We start from the raw sequence: 26,405 nt of genomic DNA, 5'->3' as shown, positions 1-26,405 counted from the left end.
ACCGTGCAATCTCCCAAGTTCTTAAATGATATACTAATAGTAATCATATCACAAAGAAATGAGCAGACAAAGCAAGAACACATTCTTTAAAGGGCTTTAAATGCTTAACCCAGTATGAATCAAAACACTGATCAAAAGATTATTTTCTCACATGACCCATTATTATCAGGAACAGAAAAATTTCAGCTCAAAATGATTTTTTTCATGCTGTACAGTAACCTTTAAAAGGCACAGACCTTTAGTATTTTTGCATATAAAATAAGAAAAAAGAATCAAAGATATAATGTTTTAACTCTAGGAACATATTTTTCTGTATTCATACAACTATAAACTACATACACAAAACTACTGGTTATTTAATCACAAATGAGGCCAAGTCATTTTAATAAGAAGGTAATAAATAATAAGGTAATTTCATGTGCCCAGAATGTTAACAGTGCCACTGAATTATAGTAACAGTCTGAAAACACAGAAAAGAGCTAACAAAACGATTCTATTTAGAACCATTCACAAATGCAACGTAAACATGCCAAACAAGTATTACTATTAACAAATCACAAGGTACAAAAATAACAATCAAGAGACGCTACATCTATTTATTGAATACCAACGAAGCATGCTTACAAAGAAAAGGATCAAACCAGAAATCATCGACCTACTTCTTTTCCCAGTAAGCGTGGCTAACAAAGGAACTATACAAAGGCTGTAGGACCCCAGGACCAGCAATGTCAGTAAGGTAGCATCATAGTGCCTCTCGGAACCGGCCGGTGGGGTGAGTGTAGAATTGATAAATATTTTTGAAGAAATCTCCGTCTCTGTACAGCTGCGGAATCCTCCTGGTACAGTCATTTAAAGAGATCAAAGCAATCTTAGGCAGGAACCGCAGCCATGTTCGCTCTCCTGCCCCTCATGCTTGCTCTTAGTGAATGAGAGTGGAGGGGGGGAAAGATCTGTAAGCTCCGAGGCACGACACAAAACAGATTACACCAGCGAGCAAATCAAACTAAGGAAGCCTCATTGAGTTGAATGCTTAATCTGCAACAGGGGCACATCGCCACTAGACAGGCTCTGTGGGTTTATGGCAAACTCCTTTGTGCCAGGACAAAAAGGAACGGACAAAAGCATTTTACAACCTCCTTCGGAGAGTCAGACACTGCACCGAAACGGTGGCCAAGTCAACATGGCTGTCAACGGAGAATGCACTACAGGACACGTCTGCCTCCAAGTGTCACAAGTTCCACCGCCACCCAGCCCTCTGAAGGCGCCCACTGCCGCTCCTGCTCTGGGAGTCCGTTCTGAGATTCACACTGCCCACAGAGCCAAGCACCTTAGAATAATACACGCGTGAACTTCCTTTTCAAATCCATGGACGCTCACTGGTTACATGCAAACCTGGCTTATTTTATGCCACAGCTTTGAAAGCGAAACACTAAACAGACACTACCTTTTTTCCATTTTGTAAATAACACACTTCACCGTCCCCAGAGTTGCAGCACACAGCTCCTCACGGTCCTGGGAACGAGCTGGGGCTGCTGAGTGACCTCTCCGAAAGGTGCTCATTAACTCGGCACCTTCTCCTCACAGTCACTCTCAGTTCTGTCACAAGCTGGCTGAGGGCCCTGGGACCAGCGACAACCTCTCTGAGCCTCAATGACCTCGTGCGTACCATCGGGGTAGTGGCACAACTGAACTGAGAAAGAAAGAAAAGGAACGCCTGGCAACCGTACAGCGGTGCCCCCACACAGAAGGCTCGCGGCAAGGACTCCACGCTGCCTCCTCCACCTCCCGCGAGACAATCTTATTACCTCTGGGATTCTCGTTGTCTATTTAACGATCCTCTTCAACTACCCTTTAGAGAGGGACCATTTCTTTGGCATCTCGTATCCCTCCCCGCACCCACTGTGGGGCCCGTGCGTAGCAGACACTCCACAACGGTCCCAAGGCAGAAATCCGAGAATTATTTGGCAAGCACACTTAAAAAGGAAGTGAGCAAAGACATGCGAAGACCCAGTACATCCTTTGAATGAAAAAGATGGCTCAATTGATTCGCCCATTTTACACACGGAAAACAGAATTCACCTTAACTGGGAACTTTAGAAACATTCTGAGTTTATATTACTTAAAATTAGGCTACAAGTTATACTGTGTACTAATAGTCATAGTACACAGACTCTAGCATCTACAATATAAGGTTATAAAACATGCATCTGCAGAATACAGTCTTTTACAAAGAACTCCAACAAGTTCTCATTTTTGATATCCAGTTGGGTTCCAACAGCCCTTATACTGCTTTCATTCCTTAAACCAAAAAACCCCATTGCCATTTAAACGATTTGGTCCTCCTGCCAAACTTTTAGAGACACTTCTAAGGAGCAGCAGTATTCACATTTTCCCCTAAACTGCAGAATCAGAATCCTGGTAATTACTCGTAGTACATTAGTTTTTCCTTGTAACTATGGTTTCAACGACCCGTGAAGCTTGTGTCAAACCGACTTACAGTTACTGCTGTAAGTGCTCAGCTCGCTGTGGGCGCTGGCAATAGAGGAAGCGCTTCCTGTCCTCCTCAGCGCAGAACTTTTCAAAGATGCTTTGCATTTAGGAAGCGGTCTATGCAAATTCACCCGAGACGGCTGTGTATTTTTCAAGGATGTAGGTTTTCCTTGGGATTAAAAAAAAAAAAAAAAAGTTTCTACTGCTATTCATGTGGGATAGTTTTTTTTAAATAATGTTTTTATTTATTTTTAAGAGAGAGACAGAGCGTGAATGGGGAAGGGGAAGAATCCGAAGCAGGCTCCAGGCTCTGAGCTGTCCGCACAGAGCCTGATGTGAGGCTCAAATCCACGGGCAGAGAGATCATGACCTGAGCTGAAGTTGGGCGCTTAACCAATTGAGCCACCCGGGTGCCCCAAAAGCTTTAAGCTCATGAACTTAAACTCCTGTACTATATACTGAGTTAAAACACAAACTACAAATATTCAGAATCGTGAAATCTTCACATAGACTTGATTTTTTATTTTTGGTGACTTAGAGGTGATGATGAGGCCATCAGACCTGGGAAGGGTAGCTCTAACCACAGAACCTAAGTAACGCAGGTCTTCTGTGATGGAGACAGATCTAAAGAGCCAAGTGACATACGTGCTTTCAGCAAAGTTGAAATCAAAGCTCCGCCCATACTGCTGATTAGAAAGTAAACAAATTCATCCATTCACACACTAGGCTACTGCATAAAAAAAAAAAATAGGTGAAAATTTAAAAACCAAAACAGAAAGAAAGCTTAAATTTGAGGATGAAAAACTTTTGTTTAAAAAAAATGCCTACTGCCTACCACCAGGTGGTGCTCTATTACTTTTATTTTTCCATCTCTTCATTTTTACCACTTATTTGCCAAACTTCAAAGGTATTTACTCCGAACTTCTCTTTCTGGCCGCAGAAGTGTTCCAACTTATCAACGAAATATGTAGGCTTCATTTTCTCTGACATATTTGAAATCACACTATCCTGACACTCATACCTGCCACCAGTTTTATGGGCATTTCCCAAGTTTAATCTTGACAACTCTCATCCACCCATCTCTCTTACAGAGTCTGCTGCTTTTACTTTACTCCAACCCTTGCCCACGTGGCTGAATCCCAAATTCTTAGCCGTAGCCTATCCTCTTCCTAAATACCAATGCCACCTGCATTTTAAATTCCTTGTTGAATATTTCAATTTGGACACTTGGATGTTCCTCTCCTTGCTCAGGCTGATTGTAACTCCAGTTTTCCTTTTTCCCCAGCCTCAGAACACTGCAATTGTCTCCTCCTCCCCCAGATCTCCATATAATCTAGCATGAAGACTCTCAACACTACTAGTACTCCATAACAAAAATATGAAGAGTTGAAAACGACCTTACATAAAAACCGCACTGTCACGTATTCCTATTGGCACCGAGTGAGTGAAATAGTATTTCTGGAAAGTAATGACTCATTGCTGTATTGCTCAAAGATTTCATCTTACTAGGGAAAAAAGGAGGTTAAACTCCTTAGATCTGTCATTTAAAGTCACTCACATGAAAGCTCTACCAATCTCCAGCCTCATCCATGTACTTAACCGTAAAAATCAAACGGTCAGTTATTTTATTAGCAAAAGATGAGTTTATTCGGGAAGAGCAGAGAATTGCAATTTGAGACATGCAAGCTACAGCAAAGCTGCGGGCAAGTCTGTATGTAGTACACAGGAGAGGCGTCCTCTTTGATGGAGGATGGTAGGAATTCGGAGAGGCGTCATCAACAAGAAGTCCAGGGGAGTCAACGCGGAGCTGGAAGGAGAGTGGCTTCTCATTGGCTGAGTTGGGACTCCCCCTCATTGGCTGGGCTCTTGCGGGAGGGGGGGGGGTCTTCCTCCCTCCAGCAGAGATAAGAAAGTAGTGTCCACTTGTTAGGTTAGTCTCTTGCTGGGATTGCTACTGAAAAAGTGGTGGGAAGTCATGAGAGCGCCCCCTGCCGAGCCTCCTGGTTCTAGCTTAGCCAGCTTTCCCGTTACTAATTTTCACACAGTATTCATTTACATTGGTGTGTGCGCTGCTTTTTTCTCTCTGACACCAGGATCTACTTTTTCTTTTCTTAGAGTGTGTGAGTGCATGAGCAGGGAAGAGGGGCAGAAATGGAGGGAGGAAGGGGAAGAGAGAGAAAGAATATCTTTTTAATCTTTTTTATGTCTTTATCTTATTTTAAGAGAGGGAGAGACAGAGTGAGTGGTGGAGGGGCAGAGGGAGAGGGAGACACAGAATCTGAAGCAGGCTCCAGGCTCTGAGCTGTCAGCATGGAGCCCGACGCGGGGCTCAAGCCCATAGACATGAGATCACAACCTGAGCTGAAGTCAGACGCTTAACCGACTGAGCCACCCAGGAGCCCCAAGCAAAAATACCTTAAACAGGCTCCATGTTCAGCACAGAGCTGGATGTGGGGCTTGGTCCCACAACCCTGCATTATGACCTGAGCCAAAATTAAGAGTCAGGTTCTCAAATGACTGAGCCACGCCAACGCTCCACCAGGAGGTACTATTTTGATTCACAAGGCACATTATTTCTTTTCAAAGAAATCTTCTTCCTCTCAATTAAAATCCTACAAATCCTCAATCTCTTTCTTATATTTTGCTGTAACAACTGTACAGGTTTTGAAGGTCCTACCATCCTTTCTAACTCTATCATGTTGAACTCCTGAACATGAAAAAGAGGTCATGACTCCATCTAAAATTTGTGACTCCTCATTACCTATAGGATGTTCTTATTTTTAATTCTCTTAATACTTAAAGACATATCTGGCAGCCCTAGGGTTGATTCCAACCAACTTCTCCCCCATTATGCTTTGCCATGCTCCCACCCCTGTACACACACACACACACACACACACACACACTCACACGTGCACACCCATACCTTATTTTTACATCTCCAGCCTTTTTACTCTCTTGTTTATGTCCATTTGGAGAATGAACTAGCCTCTTTTCCTAGTAGTCCCCTACCTTGCCTGGTGACTACAAAGCTGACCTTTAAGTCCTTGCCTCTCAGAAATCAAATCACAACCTCCGCTTCAACAAGATATGTTAAAATACACATTTGTATGGGAAGCCCTGTTGAGAATCAGAACTTTGTAAAACCTTTCCTGCCAGGTCTCTGACATACCTCGTGTCACCCCAGGATCTGTGTCAGAGGGCGCTCAGACTACTTCCCAAGGTCCCTGCAAACAGGAACAGTACTTGATTCCACTCCTTCCCGTAGGACCTAGCAAAGTCTCTAGCATGGAGTGGGGTTTAATAAATATTTGCTGAATTAATTTTTATTGTGAGGCCAAGAGTAAGGTGTGGGAAATAAGGAGAGGTTGGTCAAAGGGGAAAAACTTGCAGCCGTAAGAAGAATAAAGTCAGGGCATCCAACGTACCCGGGTAAGTCTAGTTGGGAACACTGAATTATGTAAGTGGAATTTGCTAACAGTAGAACTGAAATGTCCTCACCAAAAAAAGAAACATGTGACATGAGAAATGTTAACTCCATAACTAAAATCCTTCTATGTTTATCAAATCACCACAACATACAATTGAAAGAGCTTACACAATTTTACTTGTCAATTTTAACTCAATCAAACTGAAAAAAAATAAATGTAGAATTCTACTGATCAGAGTAATAGCTACTAATTTTGTTTCAGGGGTACCTGGGTGGCTCAGTCGGTTACGGGTCCCACTCTTGGCCTCAGCTCAGGTCATGATCTCACAGTCAGTCATGGGACTTATGCCCACAGACACATTGGGCTTAGAGCCTGATTAAGAGTCTCTCTTTCCTTCTCTCCTTCTCTCCTTCTCCCCCTCCCCTACACATGCTCTCTCTCCCTCAAAAACAAACAAAAAAAAAAAGGTTCAAAGGCAAAGAGTAAAATAAATTTTGATCATACCTTCTCTCATCATCTACACTGATACATTAAACATTTAATTTTTATAAGCTTATGTCTCCTTTGTTAACATTAAGAGACTCTTCAGTCTGTTAACGAAGATTAAAGGAAACATTTTTATAGTCTTTATAATAATTGGCAAGTAATAGACATTCAAATATTCATTTGATTTTTAAATTTACATTTAGCTACCAATTTCACTTGCCTTTGGAGGTACAGAAAAACACATCTTTACAATATGAATGTACTAAATTACAGCACGAACATGTGAGGAGTCCTCTTCCTCCTCAGAAACAATGAGCAAGGCTGAGCAAGTGACAGATGAAAATTTGGAGGCTCCAGCCATGGTGCAGTCAAGGCTCAACAAGTTTGGAAAAGTTTCTGACAGCATCAAAAGTTCACGGACACTCTCAGCATGGCTCAGAATTACTGCAGACCTGCACACTTTCTGATTCCAACATACAGCCTGGCACCAGAAGCAAGGTGCCCCGGCCAGCCTGCGATTCCCATGAGCTGCCCTATATCCCATTTGCAAGGCTCAGGGTCCCTCCCCCAGCTCACCCGCTCCACCTAACGATGACTGTAACCCTAGCAAAAGTCATGCCCATTCTCCCATTAGTCTGTCTAATGGGCATTAAGGGTCCTGAACAAAGCCTCCTTTACAAAAGGATTAGCCCTTCGAAACTCATAATCATCCTAACAGGGCACTGCCGTTACTATTCCCAGTTCAGATGAGAAGACTATTTGGTTAGTCAAACGGCTTACTCAGGTCACACACCGAAGCAGTGACAGCGAGGCCTGGAAAGCAAGCAGCTTACCACCAGCCCAGGGTTCCCTCTATGTGTCACACAGAAGCATCATGGTTAAGGAAAGAAGCATCAAGCTGGAGGCCAAATTGAGCTCCTCCTTCCAGAAGGGGGCTCCCCTAGTGCAACAGTAAACAAAGTGGGAATAAAATAAAGCTATTTAACTGTTTTACCAACTGTCCTAAGGTTTAACTTATGAGGAAAGTTGATCTAAAGTACCTGTAATTGGACTTTATAGGAAGAAGCAGTAATACACACGTCATCAACAATATTAAAGGGAAGACAAGGCAATACTGGAATGAGAGACTAACGCGAGCACCTAATTCTTACACAATGAAATCCTTCCAGGACACAGTATTTACCCATTCCCTGCATGGCACCGGACCTCTCTGAGATGTAAGCCAGAAAGGTTTAACATCTACCTACAGACATATTCCTGGCCTCGGTGGCTTTTTTTTTTTTAAATGTTTTATTTATTTTTGATACAGAGAGAGACAGAGCATGAGAGGGGGAGGGGCAGAGAGAAGGAGACACAGAACCGGAAGCAGGCTCCAGGCTCTGAGCTAGCTGTCAGCACAGAGCCCGACGCGGGGCTCGAACCCACGAACATGAGATCTGACCTGAGCCGAAGCCGGAGGCTTAACCGACGGAGCCACCCAGGCGCCCCTCGGTGGCTTATTTTAAGCTCACGCTGTTAGCATAATCTTACATAGAGACAACAGATTTGTTTTGATCCTGTAATTACTACCATCTTTTGTCTCGGTTAAACATGGAGGGAATAGCATTTGCACCTGGCCTTAGATCGTAACAGAGTCTCCTGGATTTGAAGTATAACTTCCGTCAACAAGCCATTCGCTTAGATACCCACTTTGGAAAACCCGATTACGTGTACTGTATTTAACAGCAGAATCATTGAGGAATGCCTTGTAAAACTAAAAATCCAATAGAATGAATAATTTTAAAAAGGCATTCAAATAAATAAATAAATAAATAAATAAATAAATAAAAAGGCATTCGTATTACCCTATTTTTAAAGCTTATACTTGCTTACATATTGAAAGATTCCAGAATTTTAAGAGACTGTTATCACATATACGGCACAGTAGGATACAGACGGAAAAAGAAGGAAAGAGGCAGAAATGGGGAATTTTCCCTTCGTACTTTATATGCCTATTATTACTTCATGCCAATTTTCTTTTTACAATAAGCATATTTTCTCATAAAAACTAATAAAGTATTATTAAAGTCAGTAGGGTCAAATATTTAACCAGTTAAAAGATGCTCAAGAAATACAAAAACCAAGAAAGATAAATTGGATCGACAATTAGAGTAAGTAGATTCTAATCGTTTTGGCCCTTGTGCCTCTAAGCATTAGGTCATCTTGACTTCTTTTAAGTCTATTAAGAGAAAAACAACTAAGAAATCAATGGCTTCGTTGATGCTTTTATAAGGCTGTGATGAAAAGTGTGGTCCTGGAAAGTTCTTCATGATACCATAATGGTATGTTCCTGGGACTGAAAATTACTACCAGAGAATGAGGCGCTGAATGGCACTCCTTTGTTCTGGCACCTCTATGAAATGACTCACGGCCCGGGAGAAAGCTCCCAGGGCATTGGCAGGCATGAAGTGTAACCTCTCAGCTCCCATCTGGCCTCCTCTGTTCCCCACGGAGAGGCCTGAGAACAAAGGTGGGTCCCACACTCCTCGAGAAAAACACCTTCAAAGTAAGGAGGGCAGTTTCCCAGGCCACGGACCCATCCACCCGTCAAAGCACTTCTCTTCTCTCAACTCTCAGCCAGCCTAGAGTGAATTCGGCTTTAATGTGTTTTTCACGAGATTACTGAGCATTGAAAAAAATGCCCTATTCTTTACATTTGATTAAAGGTTCTGAAGATGCATCAATGAGACGACCAAAAAAAAAAAAACAAAAACAAAAACAACAAAGCCTTGACTACTAAGTTACCTATATTAGAAGACACAGGTCATCTTAATAAAAATCTGGACAGTGGATTCACACGAGAGGTTGTGTTACTCAAGTATTTACTAGCTTACATACTGAGGTAACTGCAAAGTAAGGTACATCGCAAAGCACACATGTATATAGGTTAGAAACACTTGACATCTTACTATGGAAATCTGTAGTTTCAGTAGTAATCATGCATATTAGAAAATACATTGTATCTCATTAAAATTTTTTAATTATTTTAAAATAGTTTATTGTCAAATTGGTTTCCATACAACACCCAGTGCTCTTCCCCATAAGTGCCCTTCTCCATCACCACCACCGCTTTTCCCCCTGCCCCTCCCCCTTCAACCCTCAGTTCATTCTCAGCATTCAATAGTCTCTCAGGTTTTACATCCCTCTCTCTCCCCGCAACTCTCTTTCCCTCTTCCCCTCCCCCTGGCCCTCCATTAGGTTTCTCCTGTTCTCCTGTTAGACCTATGAGTGCAAACATATGGTGTCTGTCCTTCTCTGCCTGACTTATTTCGCTTAGCATGACACCCTCAAGGTCCAATAAATAAAACAATTTATTGTCAGATTGGCTTACATACAATATCAAGTGCTCATCCCAACAACTGCCCTCCTCAATGCCCATCACAATTCTAAAAATAACTTTTTTAGCATTTATTTTTGAGATAGAGCACGAGTGGGGGAGGGGCAGAGAGACAAGGAGACACAGAATCCAAAGCAGGCTCCAAGCTTCAAGTTGTCAGCACAAAGCCTGACGTGGGGCTCCAACTCCGGAACTGTGAGATCATGACCTGAGCCGAAGTTGAACGCTTAACCGACTGAGCCACCCAGGCGCCCCTCCCATCACAATTTTTTACTAGATTGTGGTTTGCATGGCTTACTAGGTGCACAGGGGTTGTACGGAAGAAAAAGAAAATGAGGCTGGAAGAGGGACAGTTTACTGTTGAGGATGGCACTGAATGCCGAGGCTGAGGGTTTTAGACCTTAGTTAGCCCTCACGTGTCAGGGGCTGGGAAGAGAGCGAGGGTGGGCGACTACAGCTTCTTGGCATTTACCCTGGCATTTGATCAAGTGGCGGCAGCTGAGTAACCAACCAGCAGGAAGAGTGTGAAGTCAGAGAACGACTTAGAAGGCTAGTGCACCTGTCAGTGCTAGAGGCCGTGGGAAGTTTCACGAGACAATAAAACAATTATGGAGGTCATTCTGGAATATATAAACTACCCATTAATATATATAGCTTAAAATGTAAATTACCGTATTTTATAAAATACAATAGACATCAATAAAGGCAGAGCCATTAACTACTAGTCAGGGAGAGAATGCCAAATAAACATAGTTAAAATATAACACATGAGAATATGCTTATAGTTATAATTATAACTTGCGTTCTTTTAGCACAAGTATATAAAGTGATCTTTGCATTAACCATCTACAGTAGCTGAGAATTATTATAAAACTAAAGAAAGTCTCCTCAAACAGATAAAAAAATTAATGATAAGTTATGGGAGAAATAAATTCTACTCAGAATTGTGGCTGCAGGTTCATTTTAACTTAACCCAAAAGGACCAAGTTGTCCCATCAATAGCCATGTAAATGTTAGAAAATTTAGCTTCTATGGTATAGTGTTATTGTCTAAAAACTACTTAAATAAACCTGGCAAGCTGCTTACAAAATCAATACAATAAAAACAATCAACAGGTTTTCAATGGAGCAGGAAAACAGAAAAAAGATCCTTTACTTTAGCAATAATAAAAAGTAGTTGCACCCAGAGACATGTACATATATGTACTATTTCCATACCTTTACTAATAAGTGCTAATGTTGGGGCACCTGGTGGCTCGGTCAGTTGGGCGTCCGACTTTGGCTCAGGTCATAATCTCACAGTCTGTGGGTTTGAGCCCCGTGTCAGGCTCTGTGCTGACAGCTCAGAGCCTGGAGCCTGCTTCAGATTCTGTCTCCCTCTCTGTCTGCCCCTCCCCTGCTCACTCTCTGCCTCTCTCTCTCTCTCTCTCTCTCTCTCTCTCTCTCTCTCTCTCAAAATAAAGACATAAAAAATAAGTGCTAATATTATAAAAAAAATTAAAAATGAGGAACATAAAAGATTTGACTAAGTAAACATACATGTTCATTCTTCCCCAAATTAACACATTCATTGAATGGTATTCCAATCTAAATCCACATGTGATTATTTTAAAAGGGGATTTGGGAGAATGTTTCATAGCAATTTGAATTAAAGTAAGAATAGTCAAAAATTCTGGAACATAAAAATGAGAGAATTACAACTCAGAAAACTCTGATTTCTTTTTAAAAAAAAATGGGCAAAGTACTGGAATAGACCTTTCTCCAAAAAAAAAAAAAAAAAATGTAATGGTCACAACACGTGAAAAGGTGCTCAACATCATTAGTCATTAGGGAAATGCAAATCAAAACCACAATGAGACCCACCACACCTATTAGAAGAGCTCTCATAAAAACGAAACAAAACAGCAAGTGGTGGCTAGGATGGGAAGAAACCCAAATCCCCCCCCCCCCCCCCACCCTTGCGTTGCTGGTAGAAGAGTAACATGGTGGCGGCTGCCATGGAAAATGGTCTGGCTGTTCCCAAATTATAAATGTAACTGGCCTTCTGGGCATACGCCCAAAATTAATGAAAAGGGGATCTTCAAGAGGAATTCATAATACCCAGAACACTATTCATAAAAAAAACACAAAGTAGACACAACCCAACATATCCATTGGCAGATGAACGGGTAAACAAAATGTGGCCACACTATGAAATATTATTCAGGCTTAAGAAGGAAGGAAATTCTCACACAGGCTCCAACATGGAGGAACCCTGAAGACGTCACACTAAGTGCAATAAGCCTCTCACGCAAGGGCGAAGACTGCATGAGTGCTCTTGCACGAGGTACCCAGAGCTGTCAGATTCCAAGACAGACACCAGAATGGCGGTCCCCAGGGCCAGGGGGCTGCACAGAGGGGAGTTTGTGTTTCATGGATAAAGAGGTTCAGCTGGGGAAGGCGAAAGTGCTGGAGATGGGATGCATGCTTATCGTACAACAAAGTGAATCATTTAATGCCACTGAACCACACACTTAAAAATGGTTAAAATGGGAAATCTTATGAAACATATTTTATCACAATAAAAAAGTGAAATAATAAGGAAGGTATGCTACTAGTCATAAGATATTATAAAATAGAAAAATAGTCTATTATTGGCATAAAACTATATTGACAGATTAATAAACTGGTGCAAAAGCCCCAGAAAAATTAAAATTCATAATAGCAGAAGGGAGATAGTTCAGATAAGTTAAAGCATTTATTTGTGGTGTTAAGATAACTGGATTTTGGGGGACCTGGGTGGCTCAGTCAGATAAGTGGCTGACTTCAGCTCAGGTCAGATCTCACGTTCGTGGGTTCAAGCTCCGCGTCGAGCTCTATGCTGGCAGCTCAGAGCCTGGAGCCTGCTTCCGATTCTGTATGTGTGTGTGTCTCTCTCTGCCCCTCCCCCATTCATGCCGTTTCTGTCTCAATAATAAATAAACATAAAAAAATTAAAAAAGATAACTGGATTTTAAAAAACTAAAACCTGAGAAGCAGTATGTACGATGTAAGGGTTAAAAGTTGACAATCCAGGGGTGCCTGGGTGGCTCAGTCGGTTAAGCCTCCAGCTTCAGCTCAGGTCAGATCTCACATTCATGGGTTCGAGCCCCACATCAGGCTCTGTGCTGACAGCTAGCTCAGAGCCTGGAGCCTGCTTCCGGTTCTGTGTCTCCTGCTCTCTCTGCCCCTCCCCCTCCCATGCTCTGTCTCTCTCTGTATTAAAAATAAATAAAACATTAAAAAAAATTAACAACAACAAAAAAAAAGTTGATAATCTAGGGCCAGACTGCTTAGGATTTGAACCCAACTCCAGACACGCCGGCTAGGAGATTACTCAACCTCACTGTGCTTATATTTCTCATATGACAATGAGTATGGTTATAGAGGTACTTACTTCATAAGTTCTCTTAAAGGTTAAGTTTTTATTTTTATTTTTTAATGTTTATTTTGAGAAACAGAGAGTGCGTGCACGGGAGAGGCAGAGAGAGAGAAAGACAGAGAATCCCAAGCAGACTCCATGCTATCAGACAAGACCCTGACATGGGGCTTGAACTCAGGAACCATGAGCTCATGAGCTCAAAATCAACAGTCAGATGCTTAACCAGCTGAGCCACCAGGGAGCTCCTAAGTTTTTATTTTTTAAATGCTTAGAACACTACCTGGCACATATTACAAGATACCTAAATATTAGCCACTGATCCAACATACACGCACATGCACATGGAAAATAACATAAAATAAAATTGGATTATAAAGGGTTTAGAACAAAACCATATTAATTAACCATAACTAAATACAGATCAATCTCTTTTAGTAGAGAAGATCATGTTAAGCATAAAAACCTAGGAAAATGAAAGGAAAAGATGTATTTGACCATATAAAAAAATGCAAGAATTTAAAAGTTACCATATATGAAATAAAAAGGCAAATAATAAAACACAGGACAATAACAATGAACAATAACCAATCAACAAAGTATCAGTTGCCTCAAAATATAAGTGTGCAACAGAGCAGAGAACAACAGAGAACGAGCAGGGGAGAGGCAGAGAGAGCAGGAGACATAGAATCCGAAGCAGGCTGCAGGCTCTAAGCTGTCAGCACAGAGCCCGACACGGGGCTTGACCCTATGGGGCTCTAACCCATGAACTGTGAGATCATGACCTGAGCGGAAGTCGGACGCTTAACCAACTGGGCCACCCAGGAGCCCCGGCGATATAATTTTTAAAACTGTTTAAATTGATTGCGTCTATCATCTTTGCTTTCTCCACAATGGTCATCCCTAATCTCAGTTTCCACTGCTCACGTGCTACAGAAAGGTTTAAAAAGGTTAATCCTTGCGTCTTTCTTCAGGTTAGGAGTGGCCATGTGATCCAATCTGTGCCAGTAAGACTTCAAGAGACCAATACTGGGGACGGAGTGTGTGTGTAAGGTACTGAATAGGACCTTTCCTCCTTGACGGTGGTAGGCAAGCATGTCAGGAGAAAGCCTCTGCTCTGGATGCCATCCTTCACTATCAGCCTTTTTACACAGTAGCAGGAGGACTAGACACTTGGAACTCTTGGCCACCACATTTTAACTGGAACGTCCCTACCAGAACAACATGTTGAGTCGGGAAGAGCAGAAAGACAGAAAGAGAACATTATCAAGCCACCAAACACAGACCTCCCTACCTTTAGACTTTCTGTTAAATAAACACACAACCTTCGGTTTAAACCAAATGGTGTTCGTAACTACCATGCTCTCTCTCTCTCAGCATCTGATGCAGTTGATTCTTGCTTCCTCTTTGAACAGTTTTCTTTACTTGGCTTCCATAACACCACTCCTGACTGACCGCTCTCCTTCCTTCCTGGCTCTTTCTTCTTGGTCTCCTTTGCAACAATTCCTCATCTCCATAGCCCTTTAAAATTTAAGAGTGCCCAGAGGTACTTTGGAGTACTCCAGGGAGCTGCTCAGTGGTGCCCCTGACCTATTATTCTCTTCCACACTTACCCTATTGGTGATCTAATCCAGTCTGCTGGCTTTAAACCCCATCTAAGTGTTGCTGAATCCCCAGTTTATATCCCAAGACCAGATTTCTGTGCTCTCGAGACTCATGTACCCCACTTTCCCCTCAACATCTTCACTTACAGATTTTTCATCTCCACTTAGTATCTCTAGAGCTGAGTTCCTGTTATCTCTCTGCCAACATCTGACCCCCACCACCCATCCCCATCTTAGGGGCCGGCACCATTATCCTTCCCCATTGTTCACACCCTAAGTGTGTACAGTCACCTGACTCCACTCTTGTGCTCTCACCCGCTCTAAGCAAATCCTGTCAGCCTCATGTTCAACATGCCTGTCTAGAATCTAACCAGCCCTCACTGCCACGACTGTGGTCCAAGGAGCCGTAATCTCCTGCCATGACGGTAGTACCACCTCCTCGCTGATCTCCTGAATCCAGGCCTCGCCTCCCTTCAATGTACTCTCTACACAAGTATCAGAATGATCCTATCAAACTTTAAGTCACTACGGGGGTGCCTTGGTGCCTCAGTCAGTTGAGTGTCCAGCTCTTGATTTTGGCTCATGTCATGAGTTCACATTTTGGAATTTCGAGCTCCACATTGGGCTCTGCACTGTCAGTGCAGAGATTCTGCTGGGGATTCATTCATTCATTCATTCATTCTCTCTCTCTCTCTCTCTCTCTCTCTCTCTCTCTCGCTCTCGCTCTCTTCCTCCCTCCCTCTCTCACTCCCTCCCTCCCCCCTCCCCCGTTTCTCCCCCAGTTGTACTCTGTGTGTGTGTGTGCACGTGTGTCTCTGTCTCTCAAAATAAATAAACAAAAAAATTCATTAAAAATTTTTTTTTAAAAATTAGGCCTCATTGGATAAAGCCAAAATCCTTAGGATTTTTAACACTGCCCACGATCTGGTTCTCCACTACCTGTCAAACCTCATCTTCTGTTTCAACTTTTTCTTACTTCTTTCCTTGTTTCCCTAGAGCACATTAGAGGAGCTAGCTCAGTGCCCTGGCACTTAATGTCCACTCTGACTAGCACGGTTTTCTTCCAGATCCTCCTAGGAATGACACCCTCTGGCTTTTAAAGCCACCTCTCCTTGGTCACACTAACCAATATTTCTTCCTCTTGCACAGAAACAACCTCCAAAATTTCATGTTCCCTTTCTCTGCATTAGTATCCACCCCCTTTACTACTTTACATGATCAAGCATCCTCTATGCTTTGATTTACGCATCGCCTGCCCCTCCCACCAGAATGTACCTTCAAGGAGAACACGCTTTGATCTTGTATTCAGTTCTGTACCTCAGCACTTTGATCACTGAAGCTACATTTATTCAATAAATAGTTCACTGCCAAGTATATGCCAATTAAAATAAGATACCGTTTTGCACTTTCTGAAAAAGTAAATATTTAGAAATTGTGTTAGAAATGTCAAAATACTGGCAAGAGTGTTGGAAACCACGCTTACACACTCCGTGGGCGAGCATCGGCTTGGAGGCTGTTTCTGACGGGCCATTTGGCAACACGCATCCAAAGTCTTAAAAGTGCTCAAGCCCTCTGATTCTATCTAAAGGAATGCATCCAAGGAATTTATCTGACCAGCTCTCTTACTATGTACAAAGTTCTTCAGTGTGAAATTGTTTCATTCACTAAAATACAAATAAAATTTAAAAAAAAAAAACCAAACCCTGAAACAACGTCATGTTCAAAGTCTGAAGAAATATATTGCAGCACATTCCAATGATTCAATATTTTAGGGCCATTTGAAATCATGTTATTAAAGAGTAAGAATTTAAGAACCTAAGAAAACAGGAACCATACCTTTGAAATGAAAAAGAAAATTCACTCAACTAACCAAGCACCTAATGACTGTTAGGTACGGGGTTTCTGAAACGGTAGGAATTGTTTGCCCCTATGAAATATATGTAAGCCCACGCACATGAGAATATGCAGAAAGATAAGGCACTGAATAGTTATTAGTTATTGAAGTTAAAACCCATTTGGCATTAATGAGATTAAGGGTGATTTTTCTTTCCTTCACACTTTTTACTAAAAGTGCTATACTTTTAAAATAGCCTACTGGGAATCGGGCAGTGGAGACCTGATAAGCTATCCAAAGAGACTGGTTAAATTCAAGATGCAAGAGAGATAAAATAAGGGTTACAATGCCTCTCTCTTTTCCTTCCTGGCACAGACAGACCTGGGCTCTGTCTGGACCTCTTCTGCCTGCTGACTGCTGGACACCAATGTATTGTGTCCAAACTGCCCAACTGCCCTCCTCCGTATTTTCACTTAGCTTTACCGACTCTGTCCACAATCTCTATATTCCACTCTGTACCTTAACTGTCTGCCTCTTCATTTCTACTTCCTAGTATACCAGCTAAGTAGTAGTATACCAGATTTAGCCTTCTTATTGTATTTCTAGGGTTTCGATGGCAAAACTCAAACAGCAGAAAGCATCAATACCAGACCAAGACTGACAAATACATTTGCAAGGGTGAACCTCAGTCACAGTGTAAAATCACTTATATTACAGCAAAAAAGAGTTTCAGCAAACTTTGGTGCTGTTTATCTTATCCTCTTCTGAAATCCTACAGCTTTTTTTTTTTTCTTCAAAATATCCTAAGGACAGATGTGATGAGGGACGAACCCGACGCCTCCCCTACTTGACTGGTAATAGCTTGAAGGCAGGCACCAAGTCTTCCTTATCCCATAATTCCTCTGGGTCTGCAGTACGGCTTGCACAGTGTACACTTCCCAAAGGGTCAAGTGACTGAATTATCTTCTGGAACAGAGAATTTCAGGAGCCCTCTTCATTTACATATACTGCGAAATGTGACGTTAATAATAGTCCACATTCTTGAGTTGGCCAAGGCGATGTTATGTCAGTAGGACATGACCCACTCTGCGTCGCCATCACCATTTGCTCAGGCTCAAGAGTAAAGTCAAAAATACAGTCACGGGAGCACAGGTGAGTCACAACAAAAACACAACAGGCATGAAGAGGGGAGTCATCTGACAGAGAAACAAGAACGTCCCACAAAGCGAGGCTCTCACGACGGCCTGAAGTGCATAAAAGCACAGCACTCGTGCTGATACCGGCAGTGCCTGTCTCTGCAAGCGCGTTTTTACAAGACTTCTGCGGCTTCACGTGGAGAGTAAGCAAAAATAGCTTCCGTATTCACTGGCCAGGGACCATGTCCCGCAACGTTAGGTGTAATAAACTCAGGACTTAGAAGGGTCGTGTCCCTTCCCCAGCCACCATACAAAGAAAATGAACCAGGGTCTTCACAGATCCGTCAACAAATGCTCCTATCTGGTGGCGAATGAGCTCCCCTGGCACCCACAGAGTTCCTGACCACAATGGAAAACGGGACGTGGTGAGCATCCCGGCTCCTTAGAAGCCAAGGCTCACAGGAGAGCTACTGTGAGCAGTGAGGTCACCGAGACGCAAAACTGAACGTCATCTTATTTCCTGTTCTCAGGTTACAAAAATAGGCAAATGAACAGACTTTGCACAAACTCATGTCAAAGAATTCACTTCACCTCATAAAAGTGAGCTGGCAAAGAAAAAAAAAAAAAGGCTGTTCAGCCCCTCACCCACAGCTCCTACTCTGAGGCGTGACTCTTAAATTCCCTATTTAATCTCCAAGGGGGTCTGCTGCATTCCCTTTATTTCGAAGGCTTGGTTGCCGGTGCTCTAGATGCATTCTGCCGCTTTCGTCACCTGACTGCCAGCATTCCCGATGCGCTCCATGCGCTCGTCTTCATCAGCTCTTCTCCTCTAGGCTCCGTACCCCCTACACATTTTCCCGGTTTTAACCCTCGACCATCCCCACACTCTGAGGTGCTTCTTGATCTCTTCCAATTCAGCGTGGCCCAAACTAGACCCATCATCGTCCTCCTGTTAGCCACTTCCTGCTACTCTGTTCCCGGTCTTGCCTCATGGTCACCCGACAAGAAAGCAGGGGAGACACATGAGACTCTTCCCCACCAACGGAACTTACCAGACCCCTTGTCTCCAAAACCTTTTTAGTATTTTCCACTGTGTCTTATTCCCACATACTGGTACAATGCTTCCAAAGTGTGTCTCCACCATGAGAGAACTGGTCTGCCTCGGTTGTCCCTGGGACTCAGCCATCACTCACCTCAACACTCAGGCGGCTCAAGGCATGTTGCGCCTGCCCTGTCCAAACACACCACACCCTTTCATGAGGCTCCACCGCACCCTTGGGAGTAACAGCAACTTTCCATGCCTGGAAAACGTCTACAGGCACATTCAAAGGCCAGTTTAAATGTCATCTCTATTCTCCAGTCTGCCCTTGGGTCGAGTTAGTGGTGTTCCCTTCACTGTGGACACACTACTTCACATAAGTCTCCATTCGAATCAGGCCAGACAACATTTTTATTTAATTTTTTAAAAATTCTTTTAACACTTTTTTTTTTGAAAGACAGAGAGAGACAGAACATGAGCAGGGGAGGGGCAGAGGGAGAGGGAGAGAGAGATACACAGAATCAGAAGCAGGCTCCAGGCTCTGAGCTGCCAGCACAGAGCCCGACATGGGGCTCGAACTCACGAACCATGAGATCATGACCTGAGCTGAAGTCAGATGCTCAACTGACTGAGCCACCCAGGTGCTCCCTTTTTTTTTTTCTGGACATTTTTAAATACCTGTTGTATAATAGGTACACTGTGCTGAGTAATGAAAAATATAAAAATAACAAAGACATGGGGGGCATCTGAGTGGTTCAGTTGGTTGAGCGTCCAACTTCAGCTAGGGTCATGGTCTTGCAATTTGTGAGTTCAAGTCCCAAACTGGGCTGGCTGCTGTCAGCACAAAGCCTACTTTTGATCCACTGCCTCCCTCCCCCTCCCCTGCTTGTGCTCACTCTCTCTCAAAAATAAATTTTAAAAAAATTTGAAAAAAATTTTTAAGAGTTCTTTAAAAACAAACAAAAAACATGAGGCGCCTGGGTGGCTCAGTTGGTTAAGCGTCTGATTTCAGCTCAGGTCATGATCTCACATTGTGAGTTCGAGCCCCACATCGGGCTCTGGGTTGATAGCTCGGAGCCCAGAGCCTGCTTTGGATTCTGTGTCTCCCTGTCTGCTCCTCCCCTGCTCGGACTTGTCTCCCTCTCTCTAAAATGAATAAATATTAAAACACACACACACACAACTAAGACCTGGACTCTCCTTATGGACCTCACTCACAATTTAGGAGACAAACATGTACGAAAAAGACTATAATACAGCATAATCAATACAAAGTATCACAGAGGCCAGCACAGGTCAGCTGCAGTTTGAAGAATTAAGAGTTTGCCTTGAAATCAAGTGCTTCGACACCCCTTTTCACCTCACCCTCCAACCAGCGAGATTGTTAAAAGGGCATATTAGTCATGTTTGTAGTTTCCAAATCTAATGGACAGCCCAGCCGACATCAGGCTCTCAAAACTTTTCTTGAATTCATAAAGCAACAGAAACTGCTTGGTGACATATTAAGCCTCCCTTACGGGTCACTCCATAAAGCGATCTTCTCCAGAATTACTTGCCAAGTGAGAAGAATGGAGTGGAAGGCCTGTGAAATGATCAAGAATTTGTAACGTCAGGAAGGAACAAAGATCCTCGTCTCCCAGGAAGACCCTCCCTGGCTGGCCTCATCCCTCCTTCCCGCCCTGACCATGCACGCTGGCCAGCTCCCTGCCCCCCAAGCACCCCCTTACCACCTCACCTCCACCTGTGCACCTGCTGTTCCCTCCGCCCCGGGAAGGCCTTTCGTCTGACATCCTAATGTTTCTCTCTCTGGATAGCTGTATTATCTGTGTCTCATGAGTTATGAGAATAAATGAAAGTAGACATTGTCTGTATCTCATGAGTTGTGAGAACAAAGGAAATTAGGCATTTAGAAAGCTTGGAACAGCATGGCACGTCACTGGTGCTCAAAAATATCACTACCACTATCATCTTTATGCAACAAAACCTTGACATATGTTCTTTAAAAAGAGTTTTAAGTAATGTGCACATATAGAAACATCTGTAAGCAACACGTTCAAGTTATCTTTTAGAATAAGTTATTACATGATCATTTCTGGATTTTAATTATTTATCCAAGTATCTTTCTCATAATTCTGCAAGCTAGTTCTCTCAAACTCTCACCTAGAGAATGCTGACATGGTATAAAAGTTCACTGAAAAGATCTTAAATCTTAAGTAGACAAAATCAGTTTACAAAAGACAACTAAGAAAAAAAACAACTTAGCAAGAAAGCACAGAAGCCTAGAATGCCAGGCAAGTCGTGACAAGTTTGGGACATACTCCTGGTCTAAGTGGCATTTCTTTTCTTCACCCACAATAAACTCAATGAAAACAAAGGTTTACCCTTTTGAAATGTGATTTCTCTTTGTCCAGAAGAAAATCGAAAGACCGCTTCTCTCATGAGGCCCTTCTTCAGGCTCTGGTACCATCAGACCGAGCCCCTGGGCAGTCTTGTTTTTCCCAAAGTCCTCAACCACTCCAGGGCCTTTCCCTCACCCTTTATACACGCTTCCGTGCTGCCCGTGGCCGCGTCATCAGCACGCATGCGCCGCCCCGGGGGGTTACAGCACCCGCAGGGCAGGGAGTGCGATCTGTCCCACTTCCGTAATCCTGCCCCGCTCAGCCAGTCCCTGCAAGGCCATTCCATGTTTGTGTGAAGGGACGCGCGTGTCCATAATCTAAAACCTGGTAAAAACCGGTGTGGCCTTCTTCAGAAGAGGATGCAGACGGCTCTCTGAAGCTGCCTGGGTCAGTCATGAAACATTTAACCATGTAGTTATTGATTCAGCAGCATTTGTTTGTAATAGCCACGGAACATCATTTAAATTATAGTACAGTGACACAGAACGCTAAGCCAAGAGCCTGAAGAGAGAACTGCCAAGTTTCCGCACCATTGAGCGGACCTTGAGAATTTTCTTCAAAACTCATGGCTCTCCTAAGAAGTCGTCGTTTAGAATGATACTGTCGAGGTGAAGAGCACGCGCTCCGGAGCCCGACTGCCTGGATTCAGTCTTACGTCCGCCACCTCCTAGCGGCGTGACTTTGCCAAATTATTCCATTTCTGTGTGAGGTTTCCTTCAGTTTGTAAAGTGGGGCTAAGCCTCACAAAACTACTGTGAGGATTCAGTACATTTATAAATGAAATGATTAAGACAGAGCCCAGAAGTTGGTAAGCATTCTGTGTGAGTTGCTATCTTTAGCATTATAATTATTATGATAGTTTTCCTCACAATCTCGTTTAATTGGAGTGGTTTAAACGTACACACTCTACACAAAGATAATTTGCATCTGGTTTGTTATCACTCATAACCTGGTTTCATACAAATCTCCAGATTTTTAAAATTATTTTTCCACTTTCATTGAGATCTAATTGGCATACATCACTTATAAGTTTAAGGCGTATAGCCTAATGGCGTGACTTACATACACTGTGCAGTGATGACCTCAGAAAATTTAATTAGCATCCATCAGCTCGGATAGACACAGTAAAAAGCAAGAAAAAATAAAACATTTTCCTTGTAAGGAAAATTGTTAATATTTACTCTCTTAACTCTGATATATATCATACAGCAGCGTTAACTATAGTTTTCATGTCCTACATTACAATTTCCAGATTCAGACAAGTAAAATGGAAGAGCTCCATTGGATTTAATTACAATTCTTTCTCCTCCTCAGTTTAAAACTTCAAGAAAATGGCTATTTCAATTCCAAGTCTGGTTTTCTACTTAGTTCTCTGAAAGGATTGACTGAAAACCCCAATCTGCTGGAACATTCCTGCTGCTTACCTTTCAGTAGAGTAACTTTGTACACACAGGACAGAGGATGTCCATTTGGTTTCAATTTTCTACGACACAAACACTGCATTGTACAGTAAATGGCAACACTCTCAATGATCTAAAGGCACACTGTTTTTGCTCCTTGCTTTTCTGCTCTACTTTAAGCCTGTGGGGATTAAGTTTCCTGCCCCCACAACAAACTCCTCTCGATTTATTCTGAGCATCCAAACAAGCTAGGTGCTGTTTTTTGGTTTTTTTTTTGAAACACAGCATAATCATGTTAGTCTTCCAGCAGTTAAAATATAAAATCAAATATAAATCTATCAAGTTTCTGGTACATGATTTCCCCCCACCCCGCCCCATTTCTATCCAGAAAACCACCAGGTAAATGAAAACAGTTTGTAACTCAGATTGAAAACTCTGAGTTTCTTTATACAGGTTAATAAGAGCTCAATAAATGTCCTGGTCTTTTCATTAAGGGTAAACAGACTTACTTTTCTATTAAGGCATGAAATTATGTATAGACTACAGTAAAGGGACTTAAGAAGTGCTCAGCTCCTTGGTGGAACTCTTCACCTACATACAGCTAGACCATTTTTCAAAATACAGTTGTTCCCCCCACCCCGAGCCTCCCCCATGCTGGGGATGTTTCAAGACATCCAGGGGATGCCAAAAACTACCGACAGAACCAAATCTGATGCATACTGGTTTCTGCCTCTATGTGCATACCTGGCATAAAGTTTAATTTATAAATGAGGTGCAGAAGGAGATTAACAACTAATAAACAATTATAACAATATACTATAATAAAGTTATGTGAATGTAGTCGGTCTCTCTCAAAGTATCTTCACTCTTCTTCCTGTGATCATGTGAGATGATTAAAATGCCTACAGGATGAGATGAAGTGAAGTGAATGACTCAGGCATTATGATTTGGTGTTAGGCTGCTACTGACATTCTAACAATACCTACTTGTACACTGTGACATTCTAACAATACCTACTTGTTGACTACCGCTAACTGAAATCGTTGAAAGCAAAACCACCAATAGCCGGGGACAACTGTTTATCCTAGGCATTGGCCTAATCTCTTAGAAGTGTGTGCACTTCTGGGTTTCTGGGTTTTGACCATCATGTGGTCCAGAGGATGATACTAGGAGCCACCACTGCTCAGAAAATTAGGTGAGAGGCACCTGCGTGGCTCAGTCGGTTAAGCGTCCAGCTTCAGCTCAGGTCATGATCTCACGGCTCGTGGGTTCGAGCCCCACGTCGGGCTCTGTGCTGACAGCTAGCTCAGAGCCTGGAGCCTGCTTCGGATTCTGTGTCTCCCTCTCTCTCTGACCCTCCCCTGCTTATACTGTCTCTCTCCATCTCTCAAAACTAAATAAAAAGCATAAAAAAATAAGTAAAAAACACTAAGCGGGTTTATTAAAAAAAATAATAAAAAAAGAAAGTTAGGTGAGCTCCAAACCGCCCCAAGAAAGATAAGGACTGTCAAAGATGACGGCGCCTTACATTCTCAAACCCTCACACTGCACAATGCAAGGCTGAAGCCCAGGGTGAGTAAGGTAAACAATGTGCTTGGGCAGCTCACTGGTGCCAGAGTGGTACTAGAACACAGGGACTGTAACTACAGCCCATGCTGCCAGTGCCGGTGGCTCGATGGTGCCCCCAAGCCACAGGTGCTCCGAACGTCCGGACAGGAAGGGAGCTCCCCAGCCACTCCCGTGACCCTTATCTGGCATCAACAGTAAGAACTGAAGCTTTGATCTCACCTACGCCTCACCAGCCCACGCGTGGCAATGTCCCCAGTCAGGATCATTGCTCCTCTTCTGGTTTTCTCCCCAGGGAAGAAGACTTCAAGTGAACTTTTTTCTTCCCACTCAGCTCCTCTAGGGATGGGAATGAAAATGTGCTGCAGATCTCTCTTCCTCCATCCGTACTTCCTCCTGAGCTTGGTCCTCAAAACCTCAAGACCTTGAGGCGAGGCCTGACTCTAAATTAACCATCCTTAAAACACTGAGGCTCATTATACACTTCTCACACTAGAGGCTTCAAATGGGATCGGAATATAAAACCTAACACTACCAAGGTGTAGAAAGGGAGAGAGATCCTGGGTGGTGTGTTTGGTTTTGTTAGTTTGTGCAAAATGTTCTCACGTGTGTTGACACATCGCTCTAGAGTACTTTTCTTTTTTTCCAAACCAACTGTAGGCACTATTTTTATATGGGAACTTACTTCTAAATCCATTGGACATGCCTGTAATTTGCTCCAGGTTGGACCTGTTAAAATAAAGGGTGTTCCCTGCAGGGCTCAGTCAACTGGAATGGCCAGCAGTGCTTCTGTCTTGGTCTCTACAAAATAGGCTGACTTTTCCATTTCCCAAAGAAATCTCTACCATCTGCCAATTTTTTTTAGTAAGACACTTAACAGCTACCCTTAAAGTGTTCAAATTTCATAAACCCATCATGGCTTTAAAACTACTACTTCTAAAATATAAACCAACAGAAATGTGTCTATGACTTCTTTTTCTACCTTCCCTGTGTCAGACGCTGGTCCACTACAGGCTAAATGTTTTGGTGACAAAATGTGTTGGTTTTATAACCAAAACCTGTCTTTCTGCTTTGTGACACGCCTAATTTTACATTCAAATCATCCATCAACTGCTATAAGGCACAACTGATTTATTTTATTCTTACCAGAACTGGACACACGCCTGATCCTCTGGGGAGATAAGGCCCGATCAGAAGTGAGATTCCTACTGTCACTATTCCGCCTCAAACAGGAAACAGAAGGACCCACTTTGGCTTTTGAACCAGGTGTTTTCCTCGAATTGGAGGAGTCAGGCTTGGCAATATTCCTACCTGAGGTGACTGCAGTTTTTGAAGCAGAACCCTGTGAAAAAATAGTTAAGACTTTAGTCCAGATCATACCTTCCTCATACCATTTCCTTGTGGCACTACGTCAATGTGACCTTTCTGTCTAGCAGATTATGTCACAGGGGTATTTAATTTTCATCTGGAGAATGAAGGAATTAAGCCTCTTCACAGTTCACTCTTCTGCCCATCATGACCTGTCTTTCATGCCCAACTGTGGAACCATTCCCAGGATGCCCAGGGCCATAAGCTGAAGTCAAGCTGCAGCTCCCAGTCGGTTCCCGGAGGCCTTTCCATGGCATCTGATGCTGAGGACACCATTTTTCTTCAGTTTCTCCAACAGAACACTTTCCTTGTTTTCCTTCTCTACCTGTCTGGTTACTCCTCCTCTGGATCCTGTTCTTCTGTACACCTTCCAATGGCATTTGTCCCGAGGGTCCCAAACTTGACCCTGTTCTTTCCTTGCCATATGCTCTCCGTAGGTGACCTTGTTTCAACCACCCCTACACCCTGTTGTATCCGAAGTCCACATGCCCTGGCCAGCACTCTCCTGCCTTTCTCTTGTATTAGCTTCTTTCCTTACCTGCCCACTTGGCACCCTTCAGGCACCTGTACCTAGCGATGTCAAAAGTAATCATATCATTGTCATTTTTATGGATCAACATATAGCCCTTATGGAATAATATTTTCAGTTCAAAATCCATGTTTCAATCCCTTTAATCTTCATTGCCCTAGAAGTTGTTACTTTGATCATACCCCATTTTACAGAAAAATACGAAGCAGTTTCTAACATTAAGCTAGTTTTACTTGACCAACTCAAAAGTTACTTCTTTCCATATTCATCACAACATACCCAGGAACCCAACATAATATAAACAATGAAAGCTATATCTAGGGGCTTCCCTTTTGCATCCGTCTTAGGACA

The 26,405-nt window shown here is 42.8% G+C and overlaps 1 protein-coding gene across 6 annotated transcripts in view; it reads right to left on the bottom strand.

Annotated features, from left to right (window-relative positions):
- MTUS1 (microtubule associated scaffold protein 1) overlaps positions 1-26,405 on the bottom strand; it is a 116,111-nt gene that overhangs the window by 76,891 nt on the left and 12,815 nt on the right. For 2 of the 6 annotated variants that reach the window (XM_029934996.1, XM_029935006.1), the window contains exons 2-3: positions 25,304-25,499; positions 2,498-2,659 (exon numbers count right to left, since the gene is read on the bottom strand). In XM_029934996.1, coding sequence (XP_029790856.1) covers positions 2,498-2,659; positions 25,304-25,499 — 358 coding nt within the window. Of the gene's footprint in view, positions 1-659; positions 903-2,497; positions 2,660-25,303; positions 25,500-26,405 lie in introns of those variants that run through there. The other 4 variants (XM_029935013.1, XM_029935023.1, XM_029935033.1 and 1 more) reach the window with 3 other exon arrangements.

The sequence above is a fragment of the Suricata suricatta genome, chromosome 1 (genome assembly GCF_006229205.1).
Source record: "Suricata suricatta isolate VVHF042 chromosome 1, meerkat_22Aug2017_6uvM2_HiC, whole genome shotgun sequence".
NCBI classification, from domain to species: domain Eukaryota; kingdom Metazoa; phylum Chordata; class Mammalia; order Carnivora; family Herpestidae; genus Suricata; species Suricata suricatta.
The sequence above is the reverse complement of the archived record's forward strand: the minus strand, read 5'-3'. Positions and strand labels throughout refer to the sequence as shown.